Genomic DNA, 15,193 nt, shown 5'->3' with positions numbered 1-15,193 from the left:
ATCTTAATGCCTATAAATAAATAACGAAACAATAACATAATTATAAATAGATAAAATTAAAATTATAAAGAAAGAGAAGGTGTAAATCAATAAAAATAAAAATATGAAATATATTGTAATATAATCCGTTCTCGAATATAATAAGATATATTTTTTGTTTCCCTGATCCTTCTTCACTAAAATTGAAGCATTCGATCTTAAAAGAAAAATAAACGATTTCCTGACTTCATGCTACCTTTCACCAATTTCGCACCTTGAAACCAGATATTGCATATTTAGTTGTCTTTCTTACGTTTCAATGAGTAGCAGAATACTTGTTATAGGATAATTAAAGATTGATATCAAGGAATTACAAATAAAGCTTAAATGTTAATAGTCACTTACCTTTTAGAAGTAATTCGATCGTAATCTTCCACAATTCTTAATTAATAAAACAAGAATATTAATAAAAAAGAGTTATAATCTAAAATATATACATACATATGTCTAGTCTAGTGTAGATTGCATATAAGTGGCGTAAAACTTAAAGTATGGATAAACGTTTAGCCTGTATTCCAAAAAGTATACCAAGGCATAGGATAAAAAAAATAGAGTAAACACTAAGTATCAAAGCAAAGTGATAGCTAGGCTATCTCATGGATTTGGTTGCTTATATGTTAGCAGCGGTGACATAATGCTATAGCCATCGGGAGTGATGGGCGAAAAGGAATCGGCGCTATCAAGGTGTGTCGCCGTCACCGCCTCCCCTTTGACTTTGACATCGTTGAGATTCTCGCAGCTGGGAAAATTGAATTGGCGTAAATTGTGCGAACTGTTGATCTCTGGCAGACTGTCCAGCATGGATTCCTGAGTGAGAGGCGACGATTGACGTCCTGGCGGCAGCAGGTCCATTTCATCGCTATCCGTTTCGAGCATTTGCAATGCCGTTCCCGGACAATCGAGGCAGGGCGTCAACATTCTCGGATAGTTGACTATGTAATCAATGATATCCAAAGCCGTGGGACGTTTGCTCGCCTCCTGACTCCAGCACGCCTTCAACAGACCCTCCAAAGGCGGCTTTGCGCCACTGGGAATTCGCAACGAATTGCCGTTCCTTACATGGTCGAGCACTTGATTGTTAGTGAGGTCCGCATATGGAACCGCCCCGAACGTTATCACTTCATAGAGCACCACACCAAAGGACCAGATATCGGAGGCAGATGTAAAAATACCCAGCGATAGCGTCTCTGGTGGCATCCAACGAACCGGAAAGAGTTTCCTTACTCCCTTGCGATTGTAGCAATAGTAATCACTCTCAAAAGTAGGTCGCGCCATACCAAAGTCCCCAATCTTTATGACACGCTGCGAGTTGACCAAACAATTCCTGCATGCAATATCTCGATGCACGTATTTTTGTTCCGCCAAATAGGCGAGTCCTCGAGCCACATCCATCGCATACATTGTCAGCCGCTTGGGGGAAATGTCCGATTCATCCGTTATCTTCTCATTGACCATGCTGCGTCTGGCCAGCAAATAGGTCTTTAAATCGCCGTATAGCATAAACTGCATGATGGTATAAATCGGCTCATTTTGCAGACAGACGCCGAGCAGCTTTATAATGTTCTTGTTATTGAATTTCTTCATTGCCTCCGCCTCGGCCAAAAAGTCCAAGCGATCCTCGGTCGATGCGCCGCACTTCAGCGTCTTCACAGCCACTGCAGTCCAATTGCCGGAGCCCAATTGCGCCTCACCGCCATAAACTGTGCCAAAAGCACCTTCACCCAATCGTCGATTGATCACCACATTCTCCTTGGGGATTTCCCACTTGTCCAGCGTATTTAGTTTATTGCGCGATGGCGTTATCAGATCGATGCCAAACATTTTCATAATCTGAGCCGAGTGTCGGACTTTGCGATCGTAACGTTGCTTCCAGAAGTAAAATGAGATCATGGACATCACAAAAATGACCAACAAACAGATGGTAATACTAACAATCATATTGGCGAGATCGCAATCGATGCGCAACGCTCTCGCTACACCCGAGAAGCGGCAATCATATCTACCATCCTCTGGGATTTTGCCATTGAATGCTTTGTTTGCATTGAAATATAAACACCCTCCATCGCTGTGCAGTTCGTCTCCAATGCCATCCAACTTGGGCGTGAAGCCGCCTACTTTCGTATAGCTGCCATTACGCCATTGTAAAATCTCCAGATCGCTGATACGTGATCCTCCAAATTCGCCGTGACCGAATGTCACCCGGCCGGACAATCCATTAAAGTCCGTTTGCCACATGAATTTAGTCAGTTGATTAATTGTCTTGAGAGATCTTAAATCATTGATCGCAAATGTGTCTTGCTCTATTAATTTATGGGCAGCAATTGCATAAGCCCAGACAGCATCATAGGCAAATCCCACATAATTGGCATTCTTATCGAAATTGCGCGCATAAGTTTCTTGCCAACTCTTGATGGTAATATTCTCCTGCATCAATGCATCGGGTTCGCCATATGGCGTATGTCTAATGCTAAAATGTCCTTCCATCGCCTGCGAAATGGCAACAAAAGTTAATGGATAAACACTTAAAAGATAACACAAAGCTACTCACATTGCTTAGTTGCTCGGCTGTGCAGCGATGATGCACTTTTGATTGCCACACTCGAAAGTCCTTTGATATCCAGGCAGGCAGAAACCAAATGTAATCCATAGCTTGCGTCATCTGTGAATAAAGTTGGAGATTAATACATATTGTCAATTTAATTATATACAAAGGAACATAAACTAATCTAATGAAGAATCAAATGTTGATGAAATGTAACAAGGATATAAGTATAGAGTATACATATTTATATATTTAATTTAATAAATATTAAGCAATTTGAAATGATGTTAAAAAATGTTTGTTATCAAAATTGGTTTGTGTCTTCGATAAGCACAGGTTGCACTACATGCTAAGGTTTGTGTCTTAGCTTTGCTTAACGAAAAAAATCACTCCAAATCGCGTTCTTAAACAAATTTATAATTTTAAATAGTTTGATTTTGCTATTATATTTGCTATCCGTTAATATATCAATCATTATACAACTTGGTAAATGTACAGATGGATAAGCATAACTTACATCCAAATGAATGGCTTCGCAGATGGCCATGGCAGCATTACCATTGTGCAGCTCCGCTATGATAATCCGAGAATGCGCTTCCTTGAGGCGACTTAAATGCTAAAATATAATATTATTATAATATACATCAATGTATAAAGTTTGATAAAGCACCTCATTCATATCTTCCGCTGAAACATTCGGTTGAAACTTGCGATTGAAGGCCAAGGTGAAGTTGTTCTGTTTGAGTTTGCTTTCCATGTGTGACATGTAATCCGCATACTGCAGGCCATCTTCGGTCAATGTTGAGACACGATTCCAGCCCAATCGCTGCATTATTTCCATATGTGCATCCACATACTCCGTGTTTGAACCAATTGTTCGAAAGAAATACGGATACGCCTTGCGATCCACAAATGATGCACCATCAGCCGAATAAGACATAACCATCATATTCATGTGCTTGGATATGCCAGCAATGGGCTCGACAGTTTCACTGCATGCTGGTCCCAACACGCCCAGAACATTATCGTTTTTATAGTAGTGGATTAGTGCCCGCATAACCAAATCGGATTTGCAGTGACCATCGTTGGTCTTTAGCACCAATTTATAGCCTGGCAAAATTGTTGCATTTCTGTTGACTGCCTCGATGGCTCGATGGGCGGCATCCTCAATATTCGAATGGCCTCGATCTGTAACATTAATGGGAAATATGCCACCAATCGCAAGAATTTGCTTCTCTTCTGGTTTGATCCAATTATTGTAAGTCTGCTCATTCGCACGCATCCAATTGCAAGCGATTTCATTATAAATGTCCTCAAGATCTTCGCTTCGATGCCGTCGCATTCCAAGTTCCTTTTGGAAGTATGTTAAATGTGCATCAGTCATATAGAAGGAGTGCAGTGCATAGATTAGCCGACTTTCGTCGCTCAAGTCCTTGCCATAGTATTTCAATATTGGCGTTAATTCATATTTGCAATGAGTCTTTTGTAGATCTATGGATTCCTCACAGCGTGGTAATATAATTTGGGTAAACTTAATGTCAGCTTCAATTACCATCGATGGTGTCCAATGGAGAACCATAAATCTCTTTTCTCCATGCGGATAATGCTTTGCATAAATGTCGGCAAGTTCTTCAATTGTCTGCTTAAATTGCTTTCCCAACCAAACGACATTTAGATAGGTTTTGCTTAAAGTTCTCTCTATGAAAAACGAATCATTTCGAAACTCGGCAATCAGCAAAGCACATTTCTGATGATTACAAATCGGATTCCTAAATTCCTCGACGCTATAAATATAAAATAAAAATAATTACACAATACAAAAAATATAGTATAGATTCAGTTTAAACTCACGTTCTTTGCTTGAGGAGATTTGTAACATTATCATCCATTGTGTAGAGATTGTAATAAGTATTATTCATGTATTCAAAGATCTTGTGGTGCATGGTATAATAATTGGATGCAGTATCGGGAACTTGAGAACTTGGCACAAACCAACCATATCGACCAGGCGTTATAGAAGGACCTGCGCTTTGAATCATCTCTGGCAAACGCTCGTAATTATAAGGCACCCAAGCTTCCAAGTTAATCATAGTCATATTTCGCAATTCATAGACGAACCTAAAAATAAATGAAACTTTAATATGAAAAGTACTAAAAAAAAAAGTAAAGTATTTATTTGTAACTAATTTGAATTTCTTAAATTGCATTAATCTCATTCTTAAATTACAATAATTACCTCACATAATTGAGAATATACCACATATTATCGGGATTCGTTGCGTTCTCCAAATGTATGGGCACAATTCGTACTGGCATGTAGTGAAGCACCTCCCTCAGAAATATATCAAAGATCCTTGTCATCAACTGATGTGTCGGTCTATTTGTAACCTGCAGTCCGATGCCCAATTGTCTCTCATGAGTTTCATAAGGAGCATCTAAAAACCGACTTTATTAATAAGATTTTCAGACTATGTTTTGATAAAAAAAAATTACCACTTGTTTTTAAACATTGAAAAGATGCTGCACTTTCCGTCAAATGAAAGCCAATAAGAAAAAAGTGCAGCAATACCACCGACTTTGGATTAAACATTTTGAAATACGATGTATTCAAATTAAAATTTACATTTCATAAGTAATGTCCATAAACTGTAATTAAGAATACAATAAAATTGTTAAAAATATAAATACATTAAAAAATATTTTAAAATAACAAATATCATAAGAAATTAAAAATTTCCATTAATATTTCCTAGAGGATCAAAGTTGTGTTTGAATTTGCAGCGATCTGGCAACTTCTGTGGAAATACCCAAGTAGATCTTTCCGTCTCGCTTTGCCCTTACACCTAAAAGGCATTGCAATTGCGACATGCAAAGCTCAAGTTGTAAGAGCAGATGCGACTGACGTACAGTGTTTACATATCTAGCTAGAATTATGACTTTTTGTGCAGAGCCAAGCAAAAATAGCATTGCGCAGCGTCCACCGGCTAAAAAAACAAAAATTACAGCACGTGGAACCGACAGACGCTTAGAAAGCAATTCTTTCATTATTGTTTTCATACTTGGTATATTCATATGTATGTAGTAATATGTATTTCTATAGGTATGTATGGATGTTCACATTTTATGCATTTGTTTATTCATCTTATTTATTTTTAAAAACAAATGTATACTTATATGTCTTTTTATATTTACCCAGTTCATATATGCATTTATTTATTTAATTATACAATACCGTGTTTGTATGCCTAGAATTTTGCCGCATGTTTGCAATTCTTCACGCTTCACCAAATAAAAATTATTCTTCGATTCCGATTGTGGTATGAACTTTTCAAGGAGGTTCGTCAATAGTCGCACGTGTCTGGTAAACGTAAGTCATTCCAAGTTTCAGTCCAGTTCAGTTCACCTCAGTTTTTTTAATTTGTATTTTATATTTAAAATGGGTTTTTCTAATTTCTAAAGTTTGTTTAGAAGTTAAGACAACCGTATGGAAAATATTGTTGTCGTTGTTATTGTTGCACTTTTCAAGCTTTTGATTAGGTGTGACCTATACGAATAGTGCTCTATCCAATGGTGAACTGAAAACAGTTGTTGTTTCTATTACGAAGTCAGTATTTTATGACTTTCTTGCTCAAGTTACTTATAGAGCTACATGTGCATGAAATTATAATATTGGCATACCCTGTATCCAAGAAACCACAAGGTGTACTATATATGAAAAAACATATGTAAACAGCGCCAAACAGCCGTTAAAACGTTGCCAGCTTAATCACTAAAGCCACGATCAATTGAAGGATCCAAGCAGCGTTGCCATCTTACAAAATAATGTTTAGTTTAAATGAAGATAGCTAATTAAATTTTATTATATTATTAAAACATCCTGCTTTCATTTTTGTCTAATGCAATTGCAATAATTAAAATAAATTTAACCGTTTTTACTTTTGTTTTAATTCATTGATGCATTGGAAACATAGCCAAAATTACTTTCGAATCTTAAAAATAAAAACATAACACCTATAATTCCGCTATCGATCAATCATATTTAATTAATAATCTGAAAGATCGATTGTTAAATTAATATGCTACAAATGACTTTGAAATGAATGCACCACTAAGAAACGCAAATAAATTTCATAGTTTTTGCCTCCGTTTCGGTTGATAGCGACTAAACGCCCACAGTTGAGTTCTTAAAATAATAATGCTTGGCTGAAAATGAAGCGTTTTGTCTTCTTGTATATTTATATTCCATCAGATATATATACTTAATAAAAAAGGTGTCACGGGATGTTTTTGTAAAACTATATCTATGTTTTGTATTATAATTTATTTATTAATTTCTAAATATGTTGACTTGTCTTTGTTGTATATTTACTTATAGAAATTGCGTAGCTGTTTTGCCGCGAAGAGATTGAAAACTTTTTCTCGCACAACTCACAAATATGCAATATGTATATGCTAATTTTGTAAGGCAGTTAACTTTGTTTTTATTACACTTTTTATTATTCAAAAACAACGTAGTCAAAATAATACTAGTCACTGCAAACAAAACAGTTTAATTTTTTGTCTTATTTTTATTTTGTATTGTTTTTTATAAAACACATGTGGCTCGATGCGTTCCGAACGAAGCTTAATGATTGACTAAAACTCGATATAATGATCGCTCGGTCGATGCGGTAAAAATTTAAATTTCAGGGACCGGACACTCTTCATTTTTGAAAACAATATTTGACTACAACGACGTCAAAGAGACTAACACTGCTCTTAAAAATGAAACACCCAAAGAGTAAAATAAAAAGTTCAAAATACAAAACAAAACAATGTTGCCAGTGTCGCATTTTTAATACTCTATTTATTTACCAGATAACTATCGCGCTTTTGCATAATGTTTCTTTATTTCTTTGATCAAAAAATATTGTTTTTTTTTAAATTGTTGAATACGATTGACTGTCATAAAATATGCAAATTCCATAAAAAACCCACAGCAAACCTGTATATAATCGTCTCATTATGCTTTACGATTTTTATGGACTTCAAAAGAGTATTAATGTATTCAAATTTATTTGCATGCTCAGCACATTAGTTGAGAGAAAATGCAAAAAATTATTGCATTTTTAAGCTTTTATAGTTATGTATATGATTATAATAATAAAACAATATGTCTTTGTTAGAAATACTTTGAACGTTTAACAAAAATAAACTAAGAGCATACATAATCTAAAACCATATTTATAAATACAAAATTTAACCTCCTAAGAAACTATTTTCGAGCCTCTCTTTACCATTGAAATAGAATTCTTGGAATTCGTGAATTGCAATTCAAAAAGAAAAAAATAATTAGGAAAGGTATGCGGAAAGTCAAACGAGTCATACACAATTGAGTTCAAATTTTTGATCAACATAACGTGAAATCTGTTTTGTATACCCTCACCAAAATTGAGCTGTTTCGGAACTTTTATATCACGATACCTTGAAAGACATGTATAATAATGTAGACTAAATACAACAGATAGTAATAACTTTAAATTTATGGGCATTATTTATAGTATATTTTTCTGAGTTTTGAATAAAATACCGGTTTTCGTTGTCTCTAGTCAAAAGTCTTAACATAAATAAATGAAAGTCACTGACTTTAAATTTAAAAAGTAAAAGTGTGACCATGTAAAGGGGTTACAGTCAACGCTGCGAATATTGTAGAAACGACTCAAACGCTAATGCATTAAATGACAACCCTGTTCTGTTATTAACAGTTCGCACTATACATTCTTTTGCGAAGCTAATGGAGTATTCTATACACAACAGGAGTTGGTTAACGAAGAGCACAATATTGCGTAACAGAGCATTTTTGCGTTAACAGCGGCTTGTTGGAATGTTAACATTGCAAGCTGACGCCGTGTTGCACTGGGAGCGATAATTCAAATAAAACTGAAATTGTTTTGTAAACAAAACAATATCAATGTGACGCAAAACATTCGTAATAACTCCGAATCCTATATATTTCTTATGTGAATTACAAAATAAAATTCTAACATTAAAATGGACGATACTTTACCTGATGACGCCTGGAAGGATTCCTTTGACAAGCTGCTGGATCGCAGGCCGTAAGTGAAAAATTAAAAACATCAAAAGCGCGCAATGAATTAAGATTCTCGCAATTTGCAGGGAGCTGCGTGAATTAAACATAATCAAAAAGCAAGTGCGCGCTTCGTTCAATATTGACTCGAGCGTGGAGAATAGCAATCCTGACCTATTACACATAAGCGAGTCTTCATTGCACAATCCGAATTTCTTAGATGTGGGCGGCGATCGCTTCGTGAATTTAAAGAGGAAAAATGGCAATTCAATATCGACGCCATGCGTTAAGCGTGTGAGCACCAATCTTTTCCATTGCGCACTCTCGCCCATAACGAGCATGAAACTCGATGGTTTACAAACAGAGCTAGTTCCAAAATTGTCCAATAATGGTGAGTTGCTGATAATGAAAGTAAAAAAAGATTAATCACAATTATCTTTGACAGTCAAAGCAGAAGGGCGAGCTATCAAACACGTTTGCTTCGAAATAAGCTCCTTGGAGAACAGTGACATTCAGATTGTCGATGATCCTATCAAGAATATAGATCCACAAGAAGAAGCAACTGGCAAACGCAGCCGTTCTTCGCTTGTCCTGCAGCCCGGAAAATGGCGCAAGTCCTTGCACACCTGGCGTCGCACTTTCCAAACAGATGTCGTTGCTCCAACTGTAAAAGTGTCCTCGCCCAGGAAACGTACTACTGCAGAAATTACTCGCATATCGGGCAGAAAATCCACTTACTTGAATGAGAGCATCAATCTAGTAATCAGCCATGAGAAGGAAGTGCTCAGATACTGTGAACAGCGAAGACCGATACGTTTTGATTCTGCCTATGCGGCTGTCAAGATGCTGGACACTTGCAAGATTGGCGAGGGCGTCTATGGCGAGGTCTTTAAGTATATGCCAAAAAGCAATCCCTCAACTACTGTCGTCCTTAAGGTGATACCCATTGAAGGAGCGGAACTGGTCAATGGTGAAGTGCAGAAGACGTACGAACAAATATTGCCTGAAATTATCATATCACAGGAAATGAGCAATCTACGCACTAATGCCAACAATTCAACCACTGGATACGTAAATATTTACAATGTAAGTATGACTATTAAGGCTTGTAATGCTTACTAATGTAGTCAATTTTATAGGTGGCTTTGGTCATGGGAAAATATCCGCAGCACTTGCTAAAACTCTGGGAAGAGTATGACACCAAGAAAGAGTCGGAGAATGATCATCCCGAAATGTTTGGCAACAATCAGCTGTTCATAGTTTTGGAACTGAATTTTGCTGGCAGTGATATGTCTGAATTTACATTTGTAAATGCCGAGCAATCTTATTATGCACTGCAGCAGGTAAATACTAAGTCATAAGTAAAATAATTGTTTAGGTTGGAATACAGATACAATATTTTATGTGTTGCAGCCTTAAAAACATCTCAAACTCTGTCTACTTTGTATTATAGATCATCTTCACACTTGCTGTTGGCGAAGAGGCATTTCAATTCGAGCATCGCGATTTGCACTGGGGCAACATATTGATCGAGGAAACGGACAAGAAGCACATTGATTACAAGCTCAATGGCAAGGATTTATCTCTGCCCACCAAAGGAATACGCATAACTATCATCGATTACACTTTGTCGCGAGTAACTGTCGGCGATTGCTGTCACTACAATGATTTGTCCACCGACGAGGAGCTATTCACAGCTTCAGGAGATTATCAATATGACATTTACTGCATGATGCGGGATGAATTAAAGTAAGTCGACTACTATTAATTAAAACTAAACCACGATAAAAAATATTTGTATTTTCTTGCAGCAACGATTGGTCAGCATATGCGCCCAAGACAAATGTAATGTGGCTATCATATGTGGTCGCCAAGCTAATTGATGGCGTCAAGTATAAGAATCCAAAATCACAAATACACCGAACAAATTTGACCAAACTTAAGGCCTTTCACAAAGCTGTGCTGCGCTTCAGCAGCGCTTCAGAATGCGCCAACAGCTTCAATTAGATTTACCTTCATATATATTTGTTATAATGAATTATTAGTTTCAATTGACAATACTTATATATTTGTTATAATGAATTTACTAATTTTGTGCTAAGCATTAAAGTATTATATTTTCTAGTTCAACAAGACGATAATTTACTGCTTCAAACCCAGCGACTGTAATAATTATAATTTGTATTAAAAAAGAAGAGTTATTTAAGCTTTTTTTGTTTTTACTTGTTTCATTGAGTTAAATAAACAAAGTATTGTATTGGGCCATACAAAAATTTAATTCAATTGAATTCTATACAGATATGTATATAAGGAATTTTCTCAAATAATCGCAATCGTTGTTTAAAATAACAGTCAAAATAACTTTCTGCGCTTTGTGCAAATATTATATTGATAGTTCACAATAATTTCCTGCTTTGATATGAAACGGTAAAAAGCTCTTAAGATTCCTTGGTAACCTGCTATCGAAAGCTCTTTGCGTTCGCTCAAAAGCTTCGTGGTGAGCTTTCTTCCTTGCTCACGCGAGTGCAAAGAAAGGAATTTTAGTTTTGTTCATGACACAAATTTGCAACAACTGACGGCGGTGCTTGTCGAAAAAAATAAAATTAAAGTATTGCTGCATTTCTCCTACATGCTGATTTGTTCTCCCAGTGTAAATAATGAAATTAAAAATCTTAAATTTAATTGCAACAATGTCATATAAATACCGCAATGTGTTCCAACAATAAAAAATGTCCGCTTTTAAGTTAATGTAAATCTCTCTATATGATTTTACAAATTTTGCACGGCTTTAAACGGAGAGTGCAAATTTGTTTGTGCAAATAAAAAAGGAAAATCCCAAATAAATGAAAATGCTGTAAAAGCAAAAACAAAGGAATATTTATAAAAATCGATACTGAATCATATTTATAATGCGACCATTGTCAAAGCAAATTAAATAAGTTAATTATCCTGCATATGCTGATGTACGCACGTATGTACACATGTATAAGTGTACATCGTATATATATTTGCGTATGCGTGTGTTTGTGTGCATATTAATGCCGATTACTAACGATGTTCTTTAATTACAACAGCGGCGGAACTTCATTAATTATTAGTGAACGCAATATCCTGTAAATATGCAAAATTAAACCGCTACTTAGTACGCCATAAAAGGTGAGTAGCAACGAAAGTATTATTGTACATTCTTGTACATACGCTCTCATATGTATGTGCGTACAATTTGCATTTGTTTGTTATACATCAAAGCAGCAGCAGCAGCATTTGCAGGTCAGCCAGTGTGTACATAAGATTTGGGGGTTGCTGAAGTCATCCACTTCATCAAAAAGTCATTGCTTTGCACACATGTGTAGCATACTTATAGCGGCAGCACGGGTCTGCTTGAAAAGGTATCATACCTTTACTTACATACTTATATACGTACACACACACTTGTGCATATATGCAGTTATGGTATGTAAACATGTGCTCGTGCATATGCATAGCGTAGTACGTAAGTAACTCATTTAGTTACTCACAAACACACGCAAATAAATGCTTAAATATGGCCATAACACGATTCTGTTGATTCAAATTTAGTTACCTGTTGAAATATTGGCATGATGAGCATACGGCAACTAAGTATACATACACACAAACTCGCATGCAAATGTGCATGTGTATGTAGAGGTGTTGCCCGAAAAATGCAATTTACTTCATTAGGCGGCGACTCCCCATCTCTCGGCATTCGTATTCTTGTTAGTATGTATATGTATATGTTGTGTGTGTACGCTTGTCTGTATGCGTGCGTGTGCGTTTGTGTACAGTGGCCAACAACTAAAATGGAACAAAGCATATGTGAGATGGGTTAACGCAGCAATAAAACTGCTTGTGTCGAGTGACTGATTGGCAATTAACTCACAATACTCTAAAAGTGAATCATTTGCCCATGGGTTGCATGCTTATGACGTAAGGCGGCATTTTTAAATGGCTACCCTCTCCACATAACAGTACCCACAATTGTTGGCCATTTTGTAACTGACTGATCGTTGTGAAAGCGATAAATCGATAATTATCGAAATGCATTTGGAATTCTGAAAATGAGTAACAAGAATTGCTAAGCCATGGGTCGGGTGGTAAATTAAAACACAAAAAAAAAAAAAAAGAATTGCTATGTGGAGAGTAAAACAGATGGTGGGATGGGGCTATTTTGGAGAGTAAAATAGAAACAGGCATGACAAATATAGTAGGAGTTGTTTATCACGTAAAGGAATATTGCTGTGGAGGAACATATTTTGTAAAAAAAAAAACATGTTTCTTCATATTTATCAAATTGATATATTTTTTTTTTCATTTTTTACCTAGTAACATACTTTGGTATTTTTAAATATTCTGTCATATTGATGAAAATTTGGAATGACAATTAAATTAATTAATTAAAACAAAAATACAATCCCTTGCTGTATGATAATATATAATATTAATATATATTTATATATTTAAGATATAAAAAATGCATTCGGTTGGCATACACTCCGCTATGGCGATTAAGCGCCAGCGAAAGCGTCGTGATGAACAGAAAAGGGCCAGAGAGAGACGCTACAGCACTCAGAGCAGCGAGAGCGGTGAAACTTTTCATTCGCCCAGCGGATCGGTGAGACGTAAATATCACCACCCACACCATGCCGTCAAGCCGGGACCAGGCATAGATAGTCAGGTTTGTATCGAAAATCCCTGCTTAGAGTAACATGTATATTTAATCCAATTCCAGGTGGTGACAAGCATTGGTATGTTGCATATTGGTATCGTGTTCATTGTGTTTGGCGTTTTCCTCTGCGGCGCTGGCATTATACCGGATGAGACCATGTCCTGGAACGTGTTCAGTAAGCCAATAATCCTATTAAAGGATTGAATTTTCATAGTAATGCACATTTTAATTAGGTTCCAGCTCGGCTTGGTGGAATGAAGTCACTTGTACTGGACTCTTTTCATTCGGCTTAGGTCTATTTCTACTAGTTCTTAATTGTTTAATTAGCCGCAAGGAGGAAGAAGATCTCGAGGATTACGTGCAACGTCAGCTGACCAGATCACGATCAGGTTCATATATTATACTTCTTTAAATTATCAGTAAAGTACTAATTGTTTTGATGTTTTGCAGGTCATCGCTTGGAGCGGGATGTGGAAACTGGCGTGTTGACCACTCGACATGCCCGCAAAGCGGTTGCATTGCAAAAAAACGGCAGAAATGGTCCGCCATCGCCCACGGATGTCGCTGTCGTGCATTGTGGTTCGACGGAAAATAATATATCGAATGGACAGATAGTAGGTCGTAATGGTAAGCGCGGTTTGCAGAACGCTGAAAAAGAATAATATTTTTTTGTATCTCCTCTTTTTGATTTGACAGGCATAAACAATTCCGGTGATATATTATTGGAGAAGATTGTGGAGGAGGACGCACCGTATTTGAATGAACATAGTGCGGGAATATCGCCAATTGAAATTGAGAATGATACAAAACAACTTCTAAGAAGGGAATCAATAACAGATGCAATCAATATAACACGCATATAATACTTATTTTAGGTAATTTACTCTTAAACACTTAAAGATGCTATTTTAAACAACATTTAGATACTTAAAGATGCTATTTTTTCAAAATCATTAATAGATGTTACAGTTTAAACAATCGATACAAAAAGAAAATACCAAATTTCCAATAGTTGTAAGATATTTATATATACATAAACGAACATATGTAAGCTACATAAAAACATAACATTTTTTTAAAATATCTTTTTAACTCTTTTTTACATAATATGAGAATTACTTATAACTATTATTATATATTACAAAAATATGAATAATACTTGCAATGTATTTACTAAAAAAAAAAAAAACAAAAACAAAAAATCAAATGGCAACTGACATTTATTCAAAATACATATGAACATATTATAATAATATATATACTATATTATCCAAGCAAGCAAAATATATATGAGAATGATTATAGAGAAATTTACACTTAATTAATGTACATAAACATGTGTATACATTTGTCTTACTGCTTTTATACCCATATTATATAAAAGAACAGTTACAACATCTAGTCTAAGAATCTTATCTATAGAGGCTACCTAAGAACTTTCTTAACTGCAACTAAATTTAAAAATAATAATAAAAGCATATTGCATATGTAAGTGATTATAAACTGAATTCAGACTTACCCACAATTAATGCTTAAATTATACATAAACATAATTAATGCCTATTCAAATAATCAAACAAACAAACCAATCATAAATCTTTCTATTCTGTTTCTCTGCTCAGCTGACAGAAAGGTAATTGAGACAAAATTCAAAATGTAAATAGCTAAGCAGAATTTACACTAAATACTATAAATATATAGAAATAACCAAAGAAAATTTATGAAATTTTGTCCATCTTTTGGCATTTATATTTCGATTAATTTTATACCCAAACTTTATGTTGTGAACCTTACATCTTAGGTATAAATATAAATATTTTGGACAGATTAAATTAATTAAGTACTTGAATTAATGCTT

The 15,193-nt window shown here is 35.5% G+C and overlaps 3 protein-coding genes across 6 annotated transcripts; 2 read left to right on the top strand and 1 right to left on the bottom strand.

Moving 5' to 3' along the window:
- Positions 1-442: 442 nt before the first annotated feature.
- Positions 443-7,203, bottom strand: LOC117564842 (uncharacterized). Of its 2 annotated transcripts, none has more exons than XM_034243775.2 (8): positions 6,951-7,203; positions 5,075-5,227; positions 4,818-5,016; positions 4,433-4,699; positions 3,252-4,365; positions 3,099-3,197; positions 2,588-2,698; positions 443-2,526 (listed from the first exon to the last, which is right to left on the bottom strand). In XM_034243775.2, exons 2-8 carry the CDS (start codon positions 5,169-5,171, stop codon positions 634-636), a joined length of 3,780 nt encoding a protein of 1,259 aa, XP_034099666.2. In that variant the 5' UTR covers positions 5,172-5,227; positions 6,951-7,203; the 3' UTR covers positions 443-633. The 2 variants fall into 2 exon arrangements, with proteins under 2 accessions (XP_034099666.2, XP_034099665.2); XM_034243774.2 differs by lacking the exon at positions 6,951-7,203 and adding an exon at positions 5,814-6,144.
- Positions 7,204-8,467: 1,264 nt separating this feature from the next.
- Positions 8,468-10,819, top strand: LOC117565434 (serine/threonine-protein kinase haspin homolog). The gene is made up of 6 exons (XM_034244521.2): positions 8,468-8,676; positions 8,738-9,039; positions 9,094-9,734; positions 9,788-9,991; positions 10,102-10,397; positions 10,460-10,819. Exons 1-6 carry the CDS (start codon positions 8,612-8,614, stop codon positions 10,653-10,655), a joined length of 1,704 nt encoding a protein of 567 aa, XP_034100412.2. The 5' UTR covers positions 8,468-8,611; the 3' UTR covers positions 10,656-10,819.
- A 385-nt stretch (positions 10,820-11,204) lies between these two features.
- On the top strand, positions 11,205-14,416 carry LOC117564113 (uncharacterized). Of its 3 annotated transcripts, XM_034242766.2 has the most exons (7): positions 11,205-11,298; positions 11,723-11,804; positions 13,132-13,344; positions 13,399-13,510; positions 13,569-13,724; positions 13,786-13,962; positions 14,032-14,414. In XM_034242766.2, the coding sequence occupies exons 3-7, from the start codon at positions 13,141-13,143 to the stop codon at positions 14,196-14,198; spliced, it is 816 nt and encodes a 271-aa protein (XP_034098657.1). In that variant the 5' UTR covers positions 11,205-11,298; positions 11,723-11,804; positions 13,132-13,140; the 3' UTR covers positions 14,199-14,414. The 3 variants fall into 3 exon arrangements, with proteins under 3 accessions (XP_034098657.1, XP_051858720.1, XP_051858721.1); XM_052002760.1 differs by lacking the exon at positions 11,205-11,298 and having other exon boundaries at positions 11,633-11,804; positions 13,786-13,953; positions 14,032-14,416; XM_052002761.1 differs by lacking the exon at positions 11,205-11,298 and having other exon boundaries at positions 11,636-11,804; positions 13,786-13,949; positions 14,032-14,148.
- The last annotated feature ends 777 nt before the right edge of the window (positions 14,417-15,193 follow it).

This window comes from Drosophila albomicans, chromosome 2L (genome assembly GCF_009650485.2).
Source record: "Drosophila albomicans strain 15112-1751.03 chromosome 2L, ASM965048v2, whole genome shotgun sequence".
NCBI classification, from domain to species: domain Eukaryota; kingdom Metazoa; phylum Arthropoda; class Insecta; order Diptera; family Drosophilidae; genus Drosophila; species Drosophila albomicans.
The sequence above is the reverse complement of the archived record's forward strand: the minus strand, read 5'-3'. Positions and strand labels throughout refer to the sequence as shown.